The sequence below is a fragment of the Gavia stellata genome, chromosome 3 (genome assembly GCF_030936135.1).
Source record: "Gavia stellata isolate bGavSte3 chromosome 3, bGavSte3.hap2, whole genome shotgun sequence".
Classification (NCBI taxonomy): domain Eukaryota; kingdom Metazoa; phylum Chordata; class Aves; order Gaviiformes; family Gaviidae; genus Gavia; species Gavia stellata.
In genome coordinates, this window is record NC_082596.1 from 99,625,705 (window position 1) to 99,648,277 (window position 22,573).

General features: G+C 39.4%; 1 protein-coding gene across 1 annotated transcript in view; it reads left to right on the forward strand.

Annotated features, from left to right (window-relative positions):
- LOC104261486 (uncharacterized) overlaps positions 1–22,573 on the forward strand; it is a gene marked incomplete at its 5' end in the record, with an annotated part of 147,750 nt that overhangs the window by 90,842 nt on the left and 34,335 nt on the right. Inside the window, 3 exons of the mRNA XM_059815665.1 lie at positions 12,493–12,711; positions 14,551–14,803; positions 19,375–19,538. Of these exons, the coding sequence (XP_059671648.1) occupies positions 12,493–12,711; positions 14,551–14,803; positions 19,375–19,538 (636 nt within the window). The remainder of the gene's footprint in view (positions 1–12,492; positions 12,712–14,550; positions 14,804–19,374; positions 19,539–22,573) is intronic.

The window sequence follows — 22,573 nt, forward strand, 5'->3', positions numbered from 1 at the left end:
CTTTCTTTTGCTATGGGAACTATGAAGTTGCTGATGACCTTCATTAAATGCCACAGCCAACTTCTGACATGCTCAGCAGTCAGTCTCATGACCCACAAACAGAAAGCCAATCTAAATCATGGAGTGTTTGTATTTGTCTTTTGTGTCTAGAAACACACTGCTGGAATTTGCTGAGTGCCTCTAAAAATGTAGCAGAAGGTTCACTGACAAAAGGCATTGTCTTTGTAAATTTTACCTTCAAACCTTGAGCCCAGCAAGAAAAAACTATTTAATAAGCAGAAAAAAAGAGAAAAACCCAAACCTAAACCACCAAAACCTTCTCTCTTTCTTTTTTGTAACGATTTGAAGTCTTTAAGCTGAAAGAATAACATCAAATACGACCTGTGAACCAATTTGCCTTCAGGTTAAAACAGAAGCAAAATAAAAAACAACACAGTGTGTTAACACAATTTTAAGGTTACACAACTAAAATATCACCAAGAGACTAGGAGATGTGAAAACTAACGTTTTAACGTAAGGGTAAGTTCTGATGCGTTGTGGATCAAGTAAGTTTTAGGTTGATCCGTAAGGAAATAAAGATTTTTAAAGCTACATATTAAGCAAGAAAAAGAGGCTACAAAATACTGAGAGAACATTATTGTCTGAACTGAGGCAGACTTTTTCAAAGTAGTCTGTATCCTGTAACCACAGTGCTCTTTCTAGTTGCATTTCAGCGGCTGAATTCTTTCAGTATCTTTGGAAACCTCACCCTGACTGCCCTGACTGACTTCTTGAGGTTTTTGCATCTGTACACTGCTACCAAATTTATGGGAACCCATAGCAGGCTACTTAACTAAATTGAATTAATACTGTGTAAGCGTATCTGATTATTAGGCTTTGCAATTAAACAAAAAGCTCTAGGAAGGAAGGGGCAATAAGGATTCTGCTGCGTCAGAGGCTGTTGGAGGGGAAAGGAGCACCAGACTCAGTAGTGCTGTTAGCCCATCACACTGAGTTTTGACAAGGGACAGTTTGACCAGCTAGGGAAGGTATGACTGCTCTGTAGGTGCTTCTGTGTGAATGAATTATCAGTTGTGTTGAGTCAAAGGAGCACAGTCTATGTAAGTCAGCGATATCTTGTCTGAATTCAGACCAGTAGTGAAAAACCCTATGGGTCTATGATAATGGGATTTTGTCCTCTAGGATTGTGTGGATGTCTTTATCGTAAATAGAAAATTAGTAAGTGTTAAGGCTGATTGGCAAACTGACACTCCCCCCCCCCCCCCCCCCATAATCCAGCCTTTCAGCAGAATAAGGGAACCCTAAATCTTAAATTTAGAACCACCTCTGTGGTGCCTCTTGAAGGTTATTTAAGTGTTTCTTACTTTTATTGTCTGGGTGAACCTGGCTCTTTGAAAGACTGCGATTGTGTCTGTCAGGTATTTGGAGTTCTTTGATGAAAAATCTAAAGCTTCCAAGAAAAAGCAGAATTGTACCTTTATAAAAAGTCAGTCAAAAAAATATTTTCTGAGAGTTTTTACAAAAATTTTTCAACAAATTGTATTGTTTATAAATACACTTGCAGACAAATATACCCAGGAGAAAAAACCCTCCCAAACAAACAGAGAAGTTATTTGCATGGTAAGTTCAATACCTGCCAACTACTGTTTATCAGAGATAGCAAAATAACAAGGCTTTTGTTCTGCCCAAATGCATTATTCGTCTGCTTTGGAAGCTTTACTCTAACGGCTCGTGAACATCGGGGTTTATATCTTAGCCAGGTTTTTTAGGAGGGCAAGGTGTATGCAGTAAGGCTGCCTGTCACACTACCTGTAGTAGCTTCTGAACCTGCTGGCCAATTTTAGCAAGAGGGGTAAAGTAGAGAGGAAGTACCTCTGTTACTGCCCCTGGGGAGAGAAATGCTGAGGTGCGACCTAATACAAAGTCAATTCCCCTGTTCCTGGAAACCTTTATTGTATGGGTGAAGTCTCACAATAGAGTCTCTTTTAGACAGTCACTTTTTTAGAAATTGTGTGTGTGGTGGGTAAGTAGTGTAATACTTTATATTTGAACCGAAGGAACAAGTTTACTGCCATGTTTAAAGAGTATTCATCTCTTTACTCTTGAGCAAAGCTTTCTTTTGGTTAAGGGTGCCAAGTGCAAAATATTCTACTGCTATTGAAACATTTGATTTTTTTTTTAACAAATATTTCTCTCTGTTCTTTTTTAATCTGATGAAATTACAGTTACCTAGGAGCCATACAAAAAGGTCTTTGAAACTGCAAAGATTCATATAGATGTTGATTAGCTATGTATTTTAAAAGTCAATTTTTATTTTTGAAGGAATGTGTCTTTTCTACATCCTCACTTTCTGCTCTCTTGGTAGGTAAAGCTTCCTGTGAGAGTGCTGATGCCTTAGGCCAGCATACTACATAGACAGGTGAGACAAGACAGGCAGTGTAGATACACAAATGAATGTGTTTTTTGCAGGGACTTGTTTGTAGGCAGAGTCGTCTTTTTGTACCCCCAAAATCCTTTTACCTACCTCTCTACTTCTCATTATTCTCTGATACTGGTGTTTCTCATGGTGACACTGTTTTGTGTTTTGGCTCATACTGGAGGTCATTTAGTCACACCTGGGATAGCAGTTTTGAATGTGTCTGAGAGGAAATGCCCCCAAAGAAAAACACAGACCCAGACCATGTTTTTATCTAGAGCACACAGAAAACATAAAATGAGTCTATTGTATTAGACTTTCAGTATTGCAAAGCAACATTTCTACCAGGAAAAGGATGGCCCCTGCCTCATTCGAGCATATTTTTTTACACTGTTAGAGCTATGTCTTACCATGGTGCTGTGCAGTAATTAGCAGGAAGTTTCAGGATTTCTTTGCATCAGGCAAAAGGTTTGCTTCTCATAGAAAATGTCCCCTTTGGGAAGGAAATTTCAGATGAAGAGCATTTCACTGGATCAATAGACGACACCAACAGAAAAGGAAGCCTGCATTTGTCTTGCTGTGTCTTACATGCAGCTATGGGCAATAGAGGAAAGTATGTTATCTAGAGATTGTCTCTGATAAGGGGATATCCCTCAAACTCCCAGTGCAGCTAGCAATCACACATTGATTTTTTGAGAAACAAGCTGTGGCAATTTTTTAATTTCTGTTTTACACTGTGGAACCAGAGGAATAAAGCCATATCTTCAAGTTGAAAGAAAATTTGTGAAATTTCATTCCAAAGGTAGTCAGGCAGCCTGTTCTGACACTACTTGAACACCTTAAACACAGCTAGTATCCGTTATGTCATATAGTATAACAAATGGAAAGGAAAGCACTGTACAAGAAATTACACAGGTTTCTTTTTTCTCGCTTTCTCTCTTTCTCTTTCTCTCTTTTTCTCTTTCTCTCTTTCTTCCTCTCTTTATTTTCTTTAAAGGCGGGAGACCTGATTTCTGTAAACAACCCCCTAAAGGTACTCCCCTACCAATTGCAGTCCACTGTAAAATGGATAAGGTTCTCATTATGTATCCTCCATGTCTTGATCATAATTTCTATCATGGTTGACATTCTGGTCCAGTTGTATCAGGTACATTCTGTCTAAGTCCTTTAGAAGACCGGGATAAAACCCTGCTGAATGCAGGATCATTTTGCCTTGGGGAGAGAGTTAGTCAAAGTGCACACAGTTCAAGGTGGATTTCTAGTCAGATTCTGCAGTACTGGGACATTCTAAAAGAAATATTTTTGAATCGAACATAGCTCAGAAGGAATTAAATTAGTTCTTTAATGCTTGGTTTTTCTGCAGAGCCATCAACACAAATTACTTTCTAAAATAGGCAACTAAATAAAATAATGCAGCATTAAACTGAAAAGAAAAAGTTAATACTGTTACTGTGCGATGCATTTTGTTTGACTAAATTGTATGGATAATTTCTACCATGATTTCAGTGATGTTTATAAAGATATTTTTAAAAGATTTCAGTTTAACATTTCCTATAGCTGTGTTTTTTCATAATGTGATTGATTTTAAGATATCTGTACAGTATCTAAGTTTTCTCATCTTGATAACTGCTTAATGATGTTTTAAGTAGAAGAGTTTCCTAGAGTATTCTGCATATGCACCTAACTTTTTTCCCTTCCCTTCCCTTCCCTTTTTTTCTTCCTAAGGATCTTAAAGGTTTAATTAAGCTGGCCTAACATAGACATCTTTTCTTTCAGAAAACAGGTTTTATTAAAGCAAAAATGTGTTTTAAAATGCAGTGTTACAATGTCAGTCATCTGCTCAAACTTGAGATTGTTGTCTTTCATCAAAATATTGAGGGAAGAGTTCTTCCAAAATAGTTTGTTATAGCTACATTTGGACAAAGTACGCCTTGTAAATGCTCTAAATATTGCAGGGAATTTTCTGTTTGCGGGATTTCTTTTTCGGTGTATTACGTTTTCATTGTAGTTTCATGAATTGCCTTATCTGGCCATGTTTAAATGTGCAAGGATTTACGTTTAACTGCGTTCTAATCGGTGTTACCTGGGTCACATCGTACTTCACTTTCTTCACAGATTGCTATTCCTGTGTCAAACTTTTCTGTGCATGGACATGTTGGTGCACAGAATAATATTAACTGAAAAAAGGTAATCGACATAGAGTAAAAAATTAATTCCTAATGTCAAAATTGCTCTAAATGCATGTCCCATTGTTCCCCCAGACTCCATCTCTTTTGCCTGCTTAGTTCTTCCCTGTAAAATTCGCTATGAAAGAGGAAAGATCATTTTTGTCAGGTCAGTACCGAAGCTTCTAGAGGTCTGACTGGAATAATGCTAATGGTCTTTTAGAAGCGTTTTTATGTGCAAGCTACAGCTGTAGATTCACTTTTTTCCTTTCATTTTCACACCCATCTATTCCAATGGTGCATGAGTATTTTAAAACCACCCATGAAGCGAACTGTGCATCCAGTTTAACAGTCGACATCCTAACTCCAGCACCTTCACACACGTACAGTTTAACTGTGGCAAGGGAAACAATGCAAGCGTGCAGGAATTCAATTTCTGTTTCAGCCTGTTGCTGTGAAAAACAGATATAACTGCAGAAGTCAAGGGGCTCTGACTTGCGGCTTGTCTGTGTTTGTGTATGACAAAGTTTTATCGCTGTTCGGCCAGCCAGAAAAAGGTCTTTCTGAAATGTAGGATCATCCTGTGCAACGCGTCTCCTGCCCACAGCCGCGAGTCGGTCGGCTCCCGCTGAAGGAAGGTGGCTGTTTGACTCCGGTTGTACGCTCCTAGTGTGATACAGTTGCTAATTAAGTCCAGGATGGAAAAGATCAAAGCTGTGCCTTTTTTTTTTTTTTCTTTTTTTCTTCTCCCCCCCCTCCCCTCCCCTACAAGGCTGTTTTTGAAGCTTCATTGCTCTCTGCTACGGCGTTCACTGGAGACCTCACCGGTTTGCTTGGTAGAGTTTCGGCTGGTGCTGGATTGCCATTTTAACTTGGCAACTTCAGAGTCTTGTTTCCCAGTGGCCTGCCAGCTAAATTGGTGTGTTACAGATGAATGCACAGCTCACAGATGGTGTTTGAGTGTTTAGTGGCTCTCAGAATTAGATATATATTTGGTCAGGAGGAGGATTACGTTTTTCCTCCAGACAGAGCAAATGTCCTTGGGGATGTTTTCTGTGTCAAGGTAGAAACGGTTCCACACATCAGGTACAGGGGACTCTCTTAGCTTAAGCAGGAGTACTACCTACATATATATATGTATTCCTTTTCTTCTGGGTAGGGTACACTGTTACTATTAACATGAATGTAAAGGTTTTTATCTTGATTCTCCTGAACTTCTATAGATCTTTTAGGCCTAACATCTCTCCTCCTTTAGTTTTTATTTTCTTTGTAACTGAGATGAGCTTGAAGGTGTATTTATTACTCTGGTTGCCCTGTAGGGTTCTTCTCCAGGCCCTAAACTCTTTGTTTTATTGCTCATGCACAAGGTTGAGCATTTGTGCTTGCTTACTGGTAGAACAGCTTTACAGATTGTGCTGTGTTTGTGAGATCGATACCTCTTGCATCCTCCCCGCTATGGGTTGTGTCTTTTCCTCATTCATTCATTGTCGTCTTATTTACTTAAAGCAGTCAGAGGGCAAGGAGTAGGGGAGGAGTTACATGCTTTCTTTTGCTTCTTGACTGGCCTAGTCATGTCATGAGGATGAATAACAGAGACTGTCTGCTGCCTTTTGTTCCTTTCTAGAATGAAATATAAACCAGAGCTTCTTAAAAGTTCTGAAAGCTACACTCGAATTTCCTCGTTTTATGTTTGTTCCAGTCCAGAGCTGGAACCAGACAGACTGGAATATTTTAACAAAGTCTGTTCTTGTAAGATTTCCAGACTCTTTTGCCAAGCCGATAGGCTCTTGAAAATGCAGTTAAGCATGAAATAGGCAAAGTTTTAGTTGCCTACCTAAACTGCAGCCGTGACGATAATAACTTGTTTTTTGTCATTTTTGCTTTGTCATTGTCAGATGCTGCTCAAAGCTGAAATGTGCAAAGCTCTGCCAGCTCTCTGCAAAGAACCTCACTGTCTTCCAGCACTATTGCCACTCTGCTTAAATTTTGTGATTCCTCCTTCCTCCTATGCTTCCTTCCCCAGCTTGGTAAGAAATCTCGTCTTGTGAATTTCTTGGTTAATTCCCTCAGGAAATTCTTAGCTAGATAAAGGCAGAAGGTAGGCTCGCCTGCCAGCCTTACACTGTTGGGTAAAGGGACTGATGAGGACAGGAATCTGCTGTTGTTTGCCACTTTTCTGTTGTCATAAACTCTCTTATAGTGAGAGCTGAGCGTCCACCATTTTGGGGCTAGCACAGATGTATCCAGAGGAATATCAAGCTGTCAGCATGTCCTTCCCTTCCTCTTTAACGAACGTCTCTTGGCCCACTGACCCACAGTGTCCATCCCCCAGTATGGAAGAACACAGCGGTCCCTCCAAGGCAATAGCTGTGCCAGTGTATATCCCCGTGAGCTTCTTGGCGTGAGTGGATTGTGGGAAAAGTTCAACTGATGTGTTTGTTCTGGCTCCTGGCTATGCACGTGATGCAAACGCACCTGGGCTGTTGCTGAGCCAGGGCTTGCTGCCTGCTGGCCATCTCCTTGTGAGCTGGCACAACCTGGACCTTGGGAGGAACTTGACCGCCATCGCCTTCCTCCTCCCCAGCTTGGTGAGGCAGCATGGGTGTTGCCAGGTGCACTCACATACCTGTGTCATGTTCTTTGCAGCAACCCAAAACAATTATTGCAGTTATTGGCTGACTATTTTTCCTGCTTTGCAAGGGTGTTTAATTCCTAAAGCCTTCCTTCAGAGTTTTTGGATTTTGCATGCCTCTGGCAGTTTCTTTTTTCCGCCACAGGTGCACCTGGAAAATAAACCTGTTGTGATTTCCAGCATTTCTTCTGTACCGTGATTTTGGATTTTTCAGCAAGCTGTAGAACAAATTCTCCTATGAGCATTTGTATCTTAAGGAATTGCCTAATGTCCCCTCAGGTCTTTTGCCACCACTCTTACAGCAGACAGCCCCTGGAACTCTTTGTGGTACCCGGTTTCTTGGTGCTTGCAAACTGAAGAATATGAAGCATATGTGTGTCCTAGAAAGAGATGAGAAAAAGCAGTGTCTTCATCCTTAGCAAATGTTCTCCGTGGTTATATTTATTTTGCATACAAATAAACAAAAAAGTAATATATTATTAGGAATCCAGTGGATAGAATAATGGACTGTAACTCAGCAGAGCTCAGTTCACAGCTCTGCCGTTGGCTTATTGGGCAAAGTCATTTATATCATCACCATACAGCCTGGGATAAAGACAATCTCTTTGCAATGCAATGTGAGTTCTATAAAGGAAAAATATTATGCAGAAGGAATAATAATAAAATCCTCCTAATGATAATAAAATTAAATGTTTTATATATATTTTTGTTGTGCACAGTGGAATGAATCAGATTCCATTCTGCCTCATGCTTCATCAGTGGTACTGTTAACTGGTTTCCATTTTAAGGGCTACATGTATTAGCGTATTATTTTTAGCTGTACCTTCAGATACAGGTGTGCTTTTCCACTGGAAGTGATAGCATTTCATTGTAGTAACACTGGGCAGCATTTCCTGCATCTTCGTTACTGTTGATAAGCCATAAAGGACTTTATGGCTAAGTTTAAATTTATGTTTATGGTGATGATGGAGAGGGGGTCTTGTTTATTTGTGAACTGAGTAAATACGTTGCACAGATTCTTGGGCTGTGAGGACTTTGATTCCCTGAAAGTAATTTGCATAAAGTCATTCATGTCTGCATTTGCTCTTTAAATCTTCTCTGGCTGTATGGGTAGCATAAAATATTTATTTTGCCTTGTTTTATGCAATGTAAATAATAGATACATTCAGGACTAGATCCTGAATACCTCAGCTAGTATACACCAGTGTAGCTCTGGAACAAGCAAGGTTGCATCGGCTGAGAATCTACCCAGCTACATCAGCTGTAAGTGCCAGTCTTGGAGTGCATTATACAAATGTTCGCCATAGTTTGTCAGCAGCAAAGCTGTCACCCAACAGTACACACTGCCTTCTATCAGCCATTACTTTTCTGTCATCATCATCAAGTGTAGCTTAAGAGAATCTGTGCATCGTTTCTTTCCTTCTGAACAATTTCCATTGAAATAATTGACCTGCTTTTATGGTAATTCAGTCTCTGCTATTTGTTACTGCAGCATTTTGCAAAGAAAAATGCAAAACTAATGCCCTAGAACAGAAACATTCAGCCAAATTACTTACCAGTAATCCAAGGAATCATGGATAAATCCATTGCTCAAGTGGCTTCTCATTTGGAGCTTTATATAGTTTTCACCCAAGGGTTGAGATTTGGGGGTTTTGTGGGTGGAGGGGTTGATTTGTTTTTGAAAGGTAATACTCATGCTCTCTGCCCTAGAGCAACTTTATATAAATCTCTTTTGAAAACTGTATCTGCCAGCACTGTCACTCCACCCACGAGCTTTCACTAGTAACACCAGTTAAAAATATTTAAAGGGGCTGTTTCCACTTGTTTGGTGCATTTCATTTCGTGTTTCTGCCTCCTCCCTTCTTCATTCTTCAAAAAAGTCAATAAGAGATATCATTTAAGCCCAGCGTTTTGAAGTGACAACCAGTAAACAGCCTTGTACCATGATTAATGAGTACTCAGGAACAGTTTGCTGTAACTTACAAGTAGTAAGTTGGGGCCCACTGAATTTCTTTTAAAGTAAATGAAGAGATTCCAGTTGTGGGTTGGGACCTTCACTGAGTCACTGGTTATGCTATATCTTCCATCAATTTCTACCACTGGTTGATGATGTTTGTGTCAAGGTGTTACACAATCACAGGGAAGTACAAGCTAGCACAGAAATGACACTCAGAATCTGGACTGTCTGACAAGTTAAACAGTAAGGAGGACTTTAATTTCCATTTAAAAGCTGGAAATGATGGTCAAAGGTGTGTGATGAAAATCACAAAGTCTTTTAAAGAAAAAAATGGTTCTTCAAAAGCTAAATTGAACATTGTTTGGTTTTACCTAATGGATATATTTATCTTGATTTCTTTGACTTCCAGCAAGGTTGGCTTTCTGTGGTGTTTCTGGGCTGCTATTGCTTTTTTCAGGGGAAAGGTGCACCAAAGTAAAGAGATCACAGACGTTGCCCTGCTGTTTTAAGTGGGGTCATTGCCAGTGGAAGGTGTCTAGGGTTTGATAATAGCAAACGTGCTCTGAATTTCTCTACTTTACTTTGTAAGTTTGTTGAGTAGGTGGATCCCCGTGGCTGAGAGAGCCAGCGTCTCAGCAGGGATGACAATGCACAGACCTCCGTTCCTCTCTTTTTCATCTTCACGTCCTAAAAATTGCGACTTTCTTGTTAGCTCACAGGTGGGGGCATTAGCTCTATTTTGACCTCCTGAAAGTGGGAGTAGACTGAGGAGCAATGAAGGCACAGGTTGAATATTTTCATTGCTGCATAAATCTTAGGGAAGTTCAATAGCCCCACTTTGTGCTCACTGTGCTTATGCAAGCAGCTTCCACACAATGAGTTACAGAGCTGGAGTAAGTGTATTCATGAAACTCCTGTGAAAGTGCTGATTACACCACCAGAATTCTGCCTCCGTAAGGAAGAAGCTACCTCACCTTCCCAACCCAGCGTTTTCGTCACTTATGTTTCTCAGTGTTTCTGGTGCTCCAGGACAGCTGTGAATGAAAGAGGACTCTGAGCTGTGCACCCTCCTTCTCAACCTGTGTGTTGGGTTGGAGGAAGGATTTATGTCTTGAAACATTTTACAGGTGGTATATTGAACATTTCACTGGAGTTTTTTGTTCGCAGGTAGCTTCATTTAGTAAACTGAGCCCAAATAATCTAGTAGTAAATGACTCTTACATGAAATGAGGACGTGATCTCAACCCAGATTTTTGTGAAAAATACACGGTTACTTATGCTCTTGGCACAGAGGCAAAGATTGACAGTGATCCCTATAGGATGTGGATTGCTGACACGGGTGAGGCTGGGTGGGATATCTATGTAATTCTGCTTGTTTGATGAAGGATGAGAAGAGTATTATGAGCCAAGATAGTATTTTTTCTTTTCTTTTTTTTTGTCTTTTTCCTTTTTTTGCACAAACAACAATTTGGTATAACCAAAATAACTGCGTGGCTAATCCTGCCCTATTAACTCTCCTCAAGGAGTGAATGCCTTAAGAGTAGGCTTTGATGGAAATTATTAAAGATGACAAAAATTTCTTTATATGAAAGGAAATGTAGTACAATCTAGCTTCAGAGTTCAGAACATCTAGAATGCCATGGTTTTTGTAGTATAATAGCACAGTCAATTATATTTCTTATTTTACATTTTTCTTTGTCTCTTTCTCACACAAGCCTAGACTATGATTTCATAATGTTAATGAAATGTGTTGTGATGTTCCTGTAGGCTGCTGTGGGTAAATAATTACAATATGAGGAAGGTGATTCATGATGTGGCCTTAAGTCTGTAAAGCAGGACTTTGTGACCAATTAGAATATAAGCAAAGTGGACTGCAGTATCTCAAAAAGCCCTTCAAAACCCCTGACAGATCAACCTATAGTCACTGCAAGGATCACCTGTCTCAGCCCAACAGATACTTCTGTGAGAAATTTTGGTGATTTGTACCTGAGGCCTTCTTAGTGACCCAAAAATCTATTTTTTGTGGTGTGTCCCTGACAACTTCTCCTGTTATTCAGCCAACCAGGTAACTAAAACTTGAGCCTTCTCATGCGAAGAGGGGCTGGCTGACAGCATGTGTTCTCCTACACGTGCATCCTGCTCAACACTGAAGGTCAGGAGTAATGTGGTGCCAAGACTGGTCCCAAAATCCAGACTTATGGCTGGCAAGTTTGGGATTTTTATTTCTCCTGCTCATTCAAATGTAGACCAAATGCAGAATCCTTTTAAGTTTCTCCATTGCTATTTGCAGTTCTCTTTGTGACTGCTGGAGAAAGAAATGTACACAGCTATTTAAGAAATCCATATGTGTAGGCAGGAAAATGCTTTAAAAGAGTATGAAATACAGTGCAACTATTGCTGTCACTTCTTCTCCGGTCATATGCTACACTTTAAAAAGCCAGCATGTTTTCTTCCACAAAAAGATCTTTATATTTCTGAACTTTCAGAAGCCTTAATCGATATAAATAACAGTTTGAGCATGATGACATCATATTTAGTCCTAGAGTTGTGCATCTCCGCTGCTTAGTCATTTAAATCAGTGGAAATAAGCATAGCACTTAGAAGTTTCAAAAGGTCAAAGAAGCTACTGTCTTTTCAGCTTTGAATCAGCTGAGAGACCCCAGTTTCTTGGAAACAGAATGCCAAGGCTGCATCTCTGCATCTCATTTCTTTTTTTTTTTCCCCCCTCCTTTGAAGCAGTATAGTAATTAGCTTAAAGGGCAAATCACACCACACTCGGTAGCAGAATACTGTACAGCACAAGTTCCTTTCTATTTTCTCTTTCTCTTGAAACTAGTTTAAAGAGAAGTTCTAGGCCACATTGTGTACTGAAATATTTGACTGAAGTTCTCTTACCCAAATGCCAAAAAGCTGTTCACGTTTTTCAATAAAATGAGTACTTTTTCAGTACAAATACGACAAGTTCTTTTACCATTTTCTCAGAAGGAAAATAAGTGATAAAGTGTTCCTCAGAGAGCAATTTGTGAGAAAATTAAAATCAAAATGAAAGGAAAAGACTTTTAAAAACTTTGTTTTAAATGTGATTTGTTGTTTTCTTTACAAAAATAGCAGCATGATTTCTGGGAGGAAGCCACCTATCATCCAGACTGTGATGGAAAAAACTGTTCCTTTTTTTCCTGTCAGATGCATCGGTCAATCAAAAGTTACGATCAGAGTGTGTGCCACATTTATCTGTATAGCAGGACTCTACAGTGTTTTAGGGGCTGCTATTTCTTGTATGTTTTTCCAAATGACTCTTTGTTTTATTTCCATATATTTCCAGCTGCTCTTCTGCTGCTGAAGTGAAACTGTCCAGGCGGGTTGTTGAGCGTTTCCATTTCGTGGTGTACGCAGCCTTCTCAGAGCTGGGAGCCGCACGCTGGCGCTCCGCGAACTTCTGGCTGCTCATGCTGCTGGTAGTTTTGCTTTGGTTCGTGAGACTTTACCTGCATTATTTAAGCCAATGGCTCTTCCTTCAGACCATCTCGGTTCCTGTTACAAAGTAAGTCCCGCTGCCTTCTTTCTCTGTTGGGAGTATTTCTACAAATATCTTGATTCAAAGCGGTTCCTTCGCGCTACAAACAGGACTGATGACCAAGACTCGTGCTAAGGGCTCTGCATGCAAGCCCTGATAGGGGCCTCTGCAGAGACTAGGAGAACAAGGACCACATCCAGACTCCAGATGATCTCATATGTAAATGTGACCCTAACAGACAGGTGAGGGTGTTAATAATGTAAATTTTCAACCCAGAACAGGATGTGTCCATTTGTGCATCTTGTGTCATGTCTACCCGTCCCCCTCTGAGATACCCAGCAGGTTATGTATCTTCCACAAGAATCGTTTATCATTTCGGATCGAGCGTTTCAAAATGCCTAAGAAGTGCACAAAACTGAAGAAGCATTTAAATCATTTTTGATGTTACCAAAGTGATCTATGAGTAAAATACTTTGAAGACTTTAACTTTGATATATAAATTTTACTGTGAGGACTACAATGGGTTGACATATTTTAACTATATGATACATTGACTTTAGCTCAGGAATCAGCGCTCTCTAGAGAGTTCCAGGAAAACCATTACTTGTCATTACTTGATGTGAAAAAAAACAAAGTATAGTGAACAAGTCCACAAGGTGATATTTACCTGTTTCTCCATATGTTGCTGTGGGGTAGAGAATGGCTTTACAGAGCAAAAAAGATCAGTCATGCTTAGGGAAGCGAAGATTTCTCCAATAGAAACTTTTTTTTTCTTTTCTTCACTTGAAAGCATCATGCAAACCTGAATCAGTCAGTAGGAGCCCATAACACGCAACACTGTGACCTTTGTCTGCTGTGATACTAGGATTATTGGCTAAAATTTGAACAGGGTGTCTGAGCAGACTCTGAACAGTGCTGGGTATTGTTAAGGTGGTCTTTTAGATCTTAATGCAAAGCCAGCCATCTCTTGCTTCTGGCCTTGCACAGACCAGGCTGGCTCAGCCAGCTGGCATTAAAACTTTTGGGAGGCCAAGCATCAAGAGTCTGTGAAAGCAAAGGAAACACAACAGAAGGAAGCAACGTGTGAGAGAGAGGTGGTCATGTTCGAAGCCACTAATCACAGCTGTCCCAGGCAGTCAGCTAGATAAAGGATAATGTTTGCAAGCCAAGACGCCCTGGATCAGCATCCAAATCTGTAGCTGTGTGCCTGCAGAAGGGACCGAGTTGAGCGCTCTCTAGTCCCACCAAATACAGGGGTAGCACTCATGAGTCGGGACCAAAGTGAGAATCAAACCACTTCACCTTTGCTCAGGAGCAAAATTTAAGCCGCTTTGATTGACTTGAAATTTTTACCTTAGATTTCAGCATCTCTATGTATCTCACAATACCACGCAGTTGCTGTCTCCTGCAGTGCCAGCAGATTTGCTCGTTGTGCGAGCTTTTCAAATCCCACCATCCCACGGTGGGAAGAGGGACTTTTTCAGTCACTTTAGGGATGTCTTCCTTGACACCTTTTCTGCTTTGTGCAGTGTCCAGAGGTGCTGCAGTATGCAGAGAGGGGTGAGCTCCTGGGGCCTGTGCTCGCTTTGGTGCTTCTGGGAGCTAACGTCTTCCTATAGCCCTGCCTGCACCGTCCAAGGGCTTGTTTGTCCATCCACTGAACTGAGAGTCAGAGGGGATCAAAGGACGTGGGGGCAGGAGAAAATTCTTATTTTTTTGAGTGGCTTCATACAGTTTTTGGTCAGAGGATTGTGAACAAAATAGGGATGCAACTTTACAACGCAACGTGCTGTATGCATTATTCTATGTTTTTTTAATGTTTTGCCTAGGAGCACAGACAAACTCTCTCCTTTTGCTTATTTACAGATTCCAGTTTTTCCCTCACACTGTTGAACTGTGCTACCAGAACTCCTTGCTGCAGACCGGTGAAGAGTTGGTCATGGTTGTGGTGGGACCCCTAACCTTGAATGCAGGGCTGCTTCTTATGGTCCTGATCAGATGGGGCTGTCAGCAGCTGTTTGACTCATTCCCTTCCTTCTTGTCAAAGTTTATCATAGCTCTGGGACTCTGGACAGTGCTAAACCCCTTGGCAGTGTTCGTAGTGGATTCAGTCCTGGGGGTAAGTCACTTAAAATAACTTGGACATGAGACCTTGATGTAGAAGTTTGTTTTATTCAGTGAATCACTGAAAGATATGAAATTCCACCCCTGGCGATGAAACATGAAAGTTAAAAAGAAATTAAATAATAATGTTATACATTACCTTTTTATTAACAAAATTCCCATCTAATGGAGTCACTGTGCTCTGTATAAAATTAAGAGCACTGTACAAGCTATATATGGAGATAAGAAAGTAAATCCACCACTGGAATGATTGCATCTGCTTTGAAAAGGATTACTGCAATTTTGGATGTTAATGGAGATGGGTTAATGAGCAGTCCTGATTATTAGCGCTTCAGATTTTTCTAAGCACTGAAACAGACAAACTGGAAAAATAGCAAAACCAAAGAGAGGTTAATGTGCACTTCTCTGACGTGCAACGTCGTTAATATAAGTTGCTGGCACACCTAAAAAGACTTGTGAGATTGAAAGACAGACATCTTTAAGGAAACAGCTTCACCACATGTAAAATTATGAGAGCAAATCTCCCAACTCTACCTGTGCCTACGCATGCGCTGCGTAGCCCATACGTACTTTGGTGGCCGGGGGCTTTTATCACATCCGAGGTAACGGCCAGTCTCCCAGAACACGCCTTTCAGATTTGGCTTTCACTGTGGAGGTGACACAGGGTCCTTTTGATGGGCACAGGGCGCTGCAAGCTTTTCTGGGGGTATGCTATTGCTGTTCTTCTGCCCTTGTCTGCCTTTCAAAGATATCTTTGTTTCTGTTGCTCGCTCCAGATCAAGCAGTAATCCACAGTCCTTGTTGTGGATCAGATTTTCACATCCATTAACCTGTGCTCTGCTTTTAAGAAGTCCTGTTAAAAACGTGATTTTCCACAGTTTACATGCTGTTTTCCATTGCAGTGGTTTTGAAATTAAAATTCAGCTGTTCAAGAAATTTAATTGGAGCTTGCTTGGGAGGTAATTGCAATATTTTAAGCATGTGGCAACACACTGTAGTTTTCACTTCAACAGCCTGCCTTTTTTTTTTTTTTTTTTTTAAATTTTGTGGTGTAAACCATGCACAGAATTGAATTTTAATTGTAATTATTCTGATGATTAATTTTTTCCTTAGGAGAAAAAGGGGTATTTCCCCAAAATCCAGGCTTCCCCCCCAATTCTGGTGTATGCATATCAACTGGAAGAAAGGCTGAAGTCTGCCTTGTCTTTTCCACGCTTGCATTGAGAAAATCATTGCCATTGACTTCAGTGGAATTGTGTTCAGTTCTAACTAGATTAATTATCAATTTCAAATAGGGCTTCTTTGCTTGGTCAGAGGGAAATGTGAGATATGAATAAAGTAACTAAGTTTTTCATTACAGCATTAAAAAAGCACACCTCTCTCTGTACTTCATACTGAAAATTTGGCAATTTTACTCGCCAAGATTATCGTTGGTAGAAACTCATTTGTTCAAATATTACACAATATACTGTGTGTATTCTTTCCAAAAAGGAACTATATCTCTTACATGTGTTTTCGTTATTGCATTTGTAATTTTTTTTTCTCCTGGCATTCTTTCAGCAGCTATTTCAGCTTTACTTGCCAATCTATTTTAGATCAAACATTTTAAAAAAATGTTGTATTGTGGTAATATGAGTTATTTTAGTGCTAGAATGTATTTTAGTATCCTAAATGGCCTTAAAACTTATGAAAGATGACATATAGCCCTGGAGACAAAGGCTTCTCTCTTTACTAACTAATTTTTTTTATTATTAAGGGAAGACTAGAGAGCCAGTTGCATGTTTGGGGGGTTTCAACTCATAGTTCAAGATATTCTGTCAAATGTGTGATTCCAGGCTTGATTTATTATCAGCTTGTAGAAGGATGTTCCAGGGGTAGGAAACTTTCCTATGACTAGGGAGAATGCAGTTCTAGTTCCAGTTCTGCCAGAGCTTTCCCGGGACCCACTCACTTGGTCTCTCTATAGCTTGTACAATGCAGAGAATAACACCTTTTTAGCCACATGGATACATGTCATCATAAAAAACATTGGAGACTGCAAAGTGCTCACATGACCATCTCTCTGTGGTGTGATAAGTACTTAAGACAGATATTGACAGATATTATTGAAACAATTTAAAATGAAGACACCTTTCTTGGATCATGTCTTTGAAGACCATAGAAGGATTGACACAATCTCTTCATTAGAAAAAATGGATAGAGAGAGACACTTCCCCCATGCCATTTTTGCCTTGCCAGAAAGAACTGCTTGGATAAGAGAGAAATTTATTCTTATTTGCCATTCAGATTTTTGCCTCTCTGGAGGGATGTCAGGACGTGACGGCTGTGCAGAGGATTTTCCTTCGTAGACAGCTTTTTTTTCTGCAAGAAGAGAGGCTAGAACAGGGAGGTAGAACAGAACCAGGAGATAATGTATTTTAACTTTTTTGTAAAGAATACGGGCAGATCTGAATTAGTGACTAGTCTTTATATGCCATTACCACTCTCCTGGGACTTGTAATTTCCATTACAGAAACCTGGCAGCGTTGCAAAGGGTGGAGAGAGAACAGAAATATACTCGAGAATCTCAGTCCTTGTACAGCTCATCATTGGACTTGTAATTGTCTTTATTACACATGTCAGTGCAAAGGTAGAAAAAAATGGGGAGACGTTTTTGACTCTTCTTAAGGATTAGTTCAGGCAAGTTGCTTAGGAAGGTGCAGGCTTCTTGAAGCCTAAAGGTCACAGACTCTCTCTCTCGATGATAAATACTGGATTTTTTGGTGGTGCAGTTTCATATCCTTGCAAAATGTGTTAACATGATTTAATATGGATATGGCTGTCATTGTGTCACTTTAAAAAGAAAAAAGTGAAGAGAGGAATTTATTTTATCTCTGAGCAGCAGAAGACCCATGATATATAGCTGAATTCTTCTAAAGCGATCCAGCAGAGGGCAATAATATGTCAATACAGTAGCTAGTTTTTAAGAACTAGATATGGGGAAAAAAGGAAAATAATAGATTTTTGGAAAATCTTTTTCCATGTTTTACTGAAAGTATAACGAAACATAGAGTGCTATGAAACCTTCAGGATTCTTTGTGAATCTTTGCAGAATACACAAACCACCTTATCCCCAATTAAATTGCTATTTTTGTTCTATGAATATTAATTCCTTACCAATATTTAGTATGAATTACTATTTTTGTTCTATGAATATTAATTCCTTACCAATATTTAGTATGCTAAAGATTTGTTTCATCTTCAGGAGAATGAAAATAGTTATGCATGTTTATTTGTTTATAGAGCAGTCGAACACAAACTATTAATAGCATATCTACGTAGGATATATGACAGTCATGTACCTTTGGAGAAGCAATTAATGATACAACTTACGACTGCTACTTTGTACAGTTAAGAAGTACCTTTAATTCCACCACGGCAGTGGAAGTACGGTACAGTCAGATCTATTCAGAGGTATTGGTCTCATTGTGTCTCTATTTCTTCTCAGGAAAGAAAGAAATTAAGTGAGATCTATATCATAAAATAATGCTGATGTTTTGTTGGTTATTCAGTGTTCCAGGCTGTTCTTTGTGGCTTCCCAAACTGGACTGACTGGACACTAGGAGTGGGGGGTGAAGGGAATATCTGATTTTCTGACTTAAAATGTTGCAGACAGACTTGATAATGTATGTACATAAATTAAAATACTGCTTCAGAAGGGGGAACTTGTCTCTTTTGCACTGAAAAAAGGTCAACCCCTTTGGGCAAAACTTAACAAAACCCTGCTGGTGTCCACTGTTGATCTACTTGTAGTTGCTTTCTCCATTTTTCTCACCTCATTGGGTCTCAGTGAAGCTTTGTAAATCCACTACCTTCTTTGACTGATGCGTTTGTTTGCAAGGCTAGTGGAAAAGCTATCCTAGGTGTCAGCTAGCAACACATGCATATGCCCTGATACTTCCATTTGGCATTTCAGATAACATGATGGTTACTTTTGTTTTCCAGTGGTAGCACCAAACACTGACTCAATCTGAAATCAGGAATTGATGTGTATACACCCTCTAAAGTGCACATCTTCAAAATAATGTAACTTGCTCAGTCTGGTAGGAACCAGCATCTTTCTTGTGACAAGGGCAAGTCATTTTTAGACTGGTCAGTTTGGAATTATGCACTGGCACAAGTGTCTTCTGCTCACTCAGCACTCCTAAAAACTGCAGCGTAAATCATTCAATATTATGCATCTCTGGTAATTTAAATAAAGTAAAATTTCAGCCTTCTTCCCCTTCCACTTCTCCTGAAATATGCTAACAGAGGTCACATTGAGTATTGTCAGTGTGACCTGGGTTTTGTTCAATAAGCCGCCTCTATAGGTTAGATTTTAATTGTACTAAAATAAGCCAGAAAATAGTTTGTTTCATATCTATCTCATGGTTAATTTCAAATTCTGTGTAGCAGACTTCTAAGTTTCAAGCTATGTGCCCCACAAATTACAGTTAAATCCTTCCTATAAAAAAATTCGGGTTCTATAGGTAAATAGTCTACTCAGGTCTGGCATTTTCTTATGTTGATTTTTCCCCCCCTTGACAGCGACTTGGGAACAGTGTCGATAAACCCATTGCTGATGCTGCAAAGCTCTACTGGGTCTTTCTAAGAGCAGAGGAGTCAGGGGTTCCTGGTGCCTTAATCACTGTGATGCTTTATACAATCCTGTTCATCACCTCATCGACAGTGTTGTACCTGTACTTTTTAAGGTATGTCTCTTTATCTTATTATTCCCTTAGGAGCTTAGGCTCAAGCCCCTTCTCCTGTAAGATAAAATAAGGTGACATCAGAAAAGACATTATCAATGTCACATATCCAGAGCCCAGAATCACAGACAATCGAGGAGGAGTTAGCTCCTGCTTAACTTTTAATGCACTGGTATTTTGTGGGCACAGCGAGTCAGAGAGGGAGCCACTTATTTCCTCAACAGGAACACAATTGATATGATTTTTCACAGAGTCTAGGACCCTCTATTCCTTTGGCTTCAGACAATGGTGTTTGCGTCAAGGGTTTAAGCTCTAAAGTGTGTGTACCTTTTATTTAGGTACTTTGGAAGATGCTCTCTTTAGTCTTCCAAGCAGGGGTTTTGTGAGAAATAGGGGAAAATTCAGAAAGCTGCATATGGTGCAAAGTCTCTCTGAGTCTGCAGTGGCCCTCAGAGTCTTACAGCCTTTTGATGATACAGGATTTTTTACTTGATGTGACTGAGGCTTTAACCCACTGCATGACATGACTTAATCCAAATAATTTTTCCATGACTTTAGCCCCACTATCAATATTCAGTTCATGATGAAATTTGACCAACTACCTTTCTTGCCACCTTTCTAGCAGGCACCATCAGCTGTATAGTCTATAGGGACATGTGAAAATGAATGAGATAAATTGTCTAATATGTTGAATGAAAAAGTGCATTTTCTTTTTTCTGAGTGACTCATCTGTAATGCAGTATGAATTTTGTGCTGGCCCTCGATTCACCCAGTGATGAACATTGAGTGCTGGCAAGCACCAATAAAAGCCGGTACACAAAGGCGAGATGCAGGCAGGGGTGATAACAGAAAAGCTCAGTATACACCCTCCATCTGACAGAATCATCCCTCTGTCTCCTTTCCACAAACTCTGTTGCAGCAGGCAGAAAAAGATAAATGGCAATCTAAACTTCTGCAAGGTATTTCAAAGCTCCCACATTCCTGGAAGCTGTACACAACTCCAATGTACTGGTAGTCTAGTTAATTAGTTTTTGAGAAGTTAATGCCTTCTTAATCATTGACTTAATAGTTTTGAATAGCTTCATAAGTTTTAGCTGCTGTCGTTTATTACTCAGGAAAATTAATTTAAATTAAAACATTTGTAAGGCAGGTTTTTATGAGAATATTACCAACATCTTCATTGTCTGGGGAACAGGTGCAAGATCATCAAAGGTTCCTTTCCTTCTGGATCAATTTTCCCATAATGTTTTCCAATAAAGGGGTGGGGGGAGAATGTTACTAGGGGAAAAAAGTTGTCTTAGTACGACACATTTTAAAAATGATTCATAGCAAAATACAAAAGCAAAGGGAAGATAACAAAATCTGTTACAGTGCATAAAGTCTTTGAAGTTCTTTGCTTGATAACAAGAAGAGTCATTTTGAATACTGGAGACTGTGCAGAGTAAAGTTATACTATGAGCTTCTGAAATTGGGTCAACTTTCTCTTCCTTGTATGTCCACAGCCCAACACAGTGGGAACCTTGGACCTGGCTAGGACTCTAGAGCAGCACACTGTCAGTCCACTAATGATAGTATTAAAACATTTTAAAATGCTTTTAAGGAAACCATCTTTGCAATTCACAACATTTGTTTCCTGAATATTGATATAACAGCATTTGTTTTCAAGAGAAAATAGTGTTATAACCAAGGCAATAGTATCCCTTTGTGTGAATATTTCTCAGGTGTTATATATCAAAGATACTCAAATGTAATGTTGCTTGGCTCAGAAAACATATTTTTTACACAGGCATCCATCATATCTTTCTCTTGTAAGGTAAACCAGTATAAATATTGAGGGATGTCTTCTGTGTCCTAAGACATCAGTCCACAGGGAAGACTTTGGCTGTTGGATGGTGGAGTTGGTGCCATTGGTTAGAATTACTCAGCAATTTGCCATTTAACAGAAGTGTTCAGCAGGGATAAAAAAAAAGGGATTAGAAGAGTGGACCCACCAGACCACCAAAGCAAGTAGGGGAAGTGTCTGTTTCTGTCACAGCTAGAAAGCTTCATGGCAGCACTGATGAACAACCAGGAAGCTAATGAAATCATGGGCAGGGGATAAACAGCAGTAGGCATCTATTTGTGTCTTTATAAACCAACATACCTCAATAAATCTGGCTCCCCTTAGGTGTCTTGGGAGACTGTAGTACAGCTAGCATGGAGAGATATTCTAATTACTTTTTGGAAAAATGAAGTGGTGCTGGTTGCAATTCCTTCATTTTAATTCCACTAGACATTAGAAACAGTCAGAAATTTGTTGGTGAAATGTTTTCTGCACTGTGAGAAAAAGCAGACCCGTCTTAACTAAAAGTGTCTGCTGGAAAGAGTCTAAATTTCCTGGTATTGAAATATTTTTTGGAGAAAAGCTTCAAAAATCTACATTTTTCAATGTTAACAGCAAAATTATTTTTATATTTTTTACAGTTGTTTTCCAAAAAAGGATGAGAGAGGCTCAAGCAAAGATGTAATAAATTGTTTTAAACCACTCTACCCTTCAATTTTTGTTTTGTATAAACTTTTGAGAAGTCTGGTTTTTGTTCTGACTCTGGATAGCAAATCATTTCAATGTTTTCTGTTCTTTCTGATAAATAAATGAACTTGTAAGGTATTACACTGGGTCTCATATCTCTAGAAAATAGCATCTGAGTTTTGTTTTGCTTTTCATTGCATTAGCAATAGAAATTATTACTGTTATAAGAAGCCATGTTAAGATACAAGAAGTGTTTTATTAGTTTTCATGCCAAAGAAAACAAATTAAAGCAGGTAAGAGGAGCGGGCTGAGTACTTTTGGGCAAAAGGAACAAAGCTGGAAGACAGGCTTCATGATTTTTAATTAATTCAAAGTTAATTATATTGTTTATAACCATGTGCTTAAAATCTTCATATAGAAAATGTTTATGGCAGCAAATAGACAGTAATTTAACTGCATTAAATTTTACTTCATTTGAAATAAGAATGTTACATTAAGTGAGCTTAAATAAACGGCTAGGTCTTTTTCT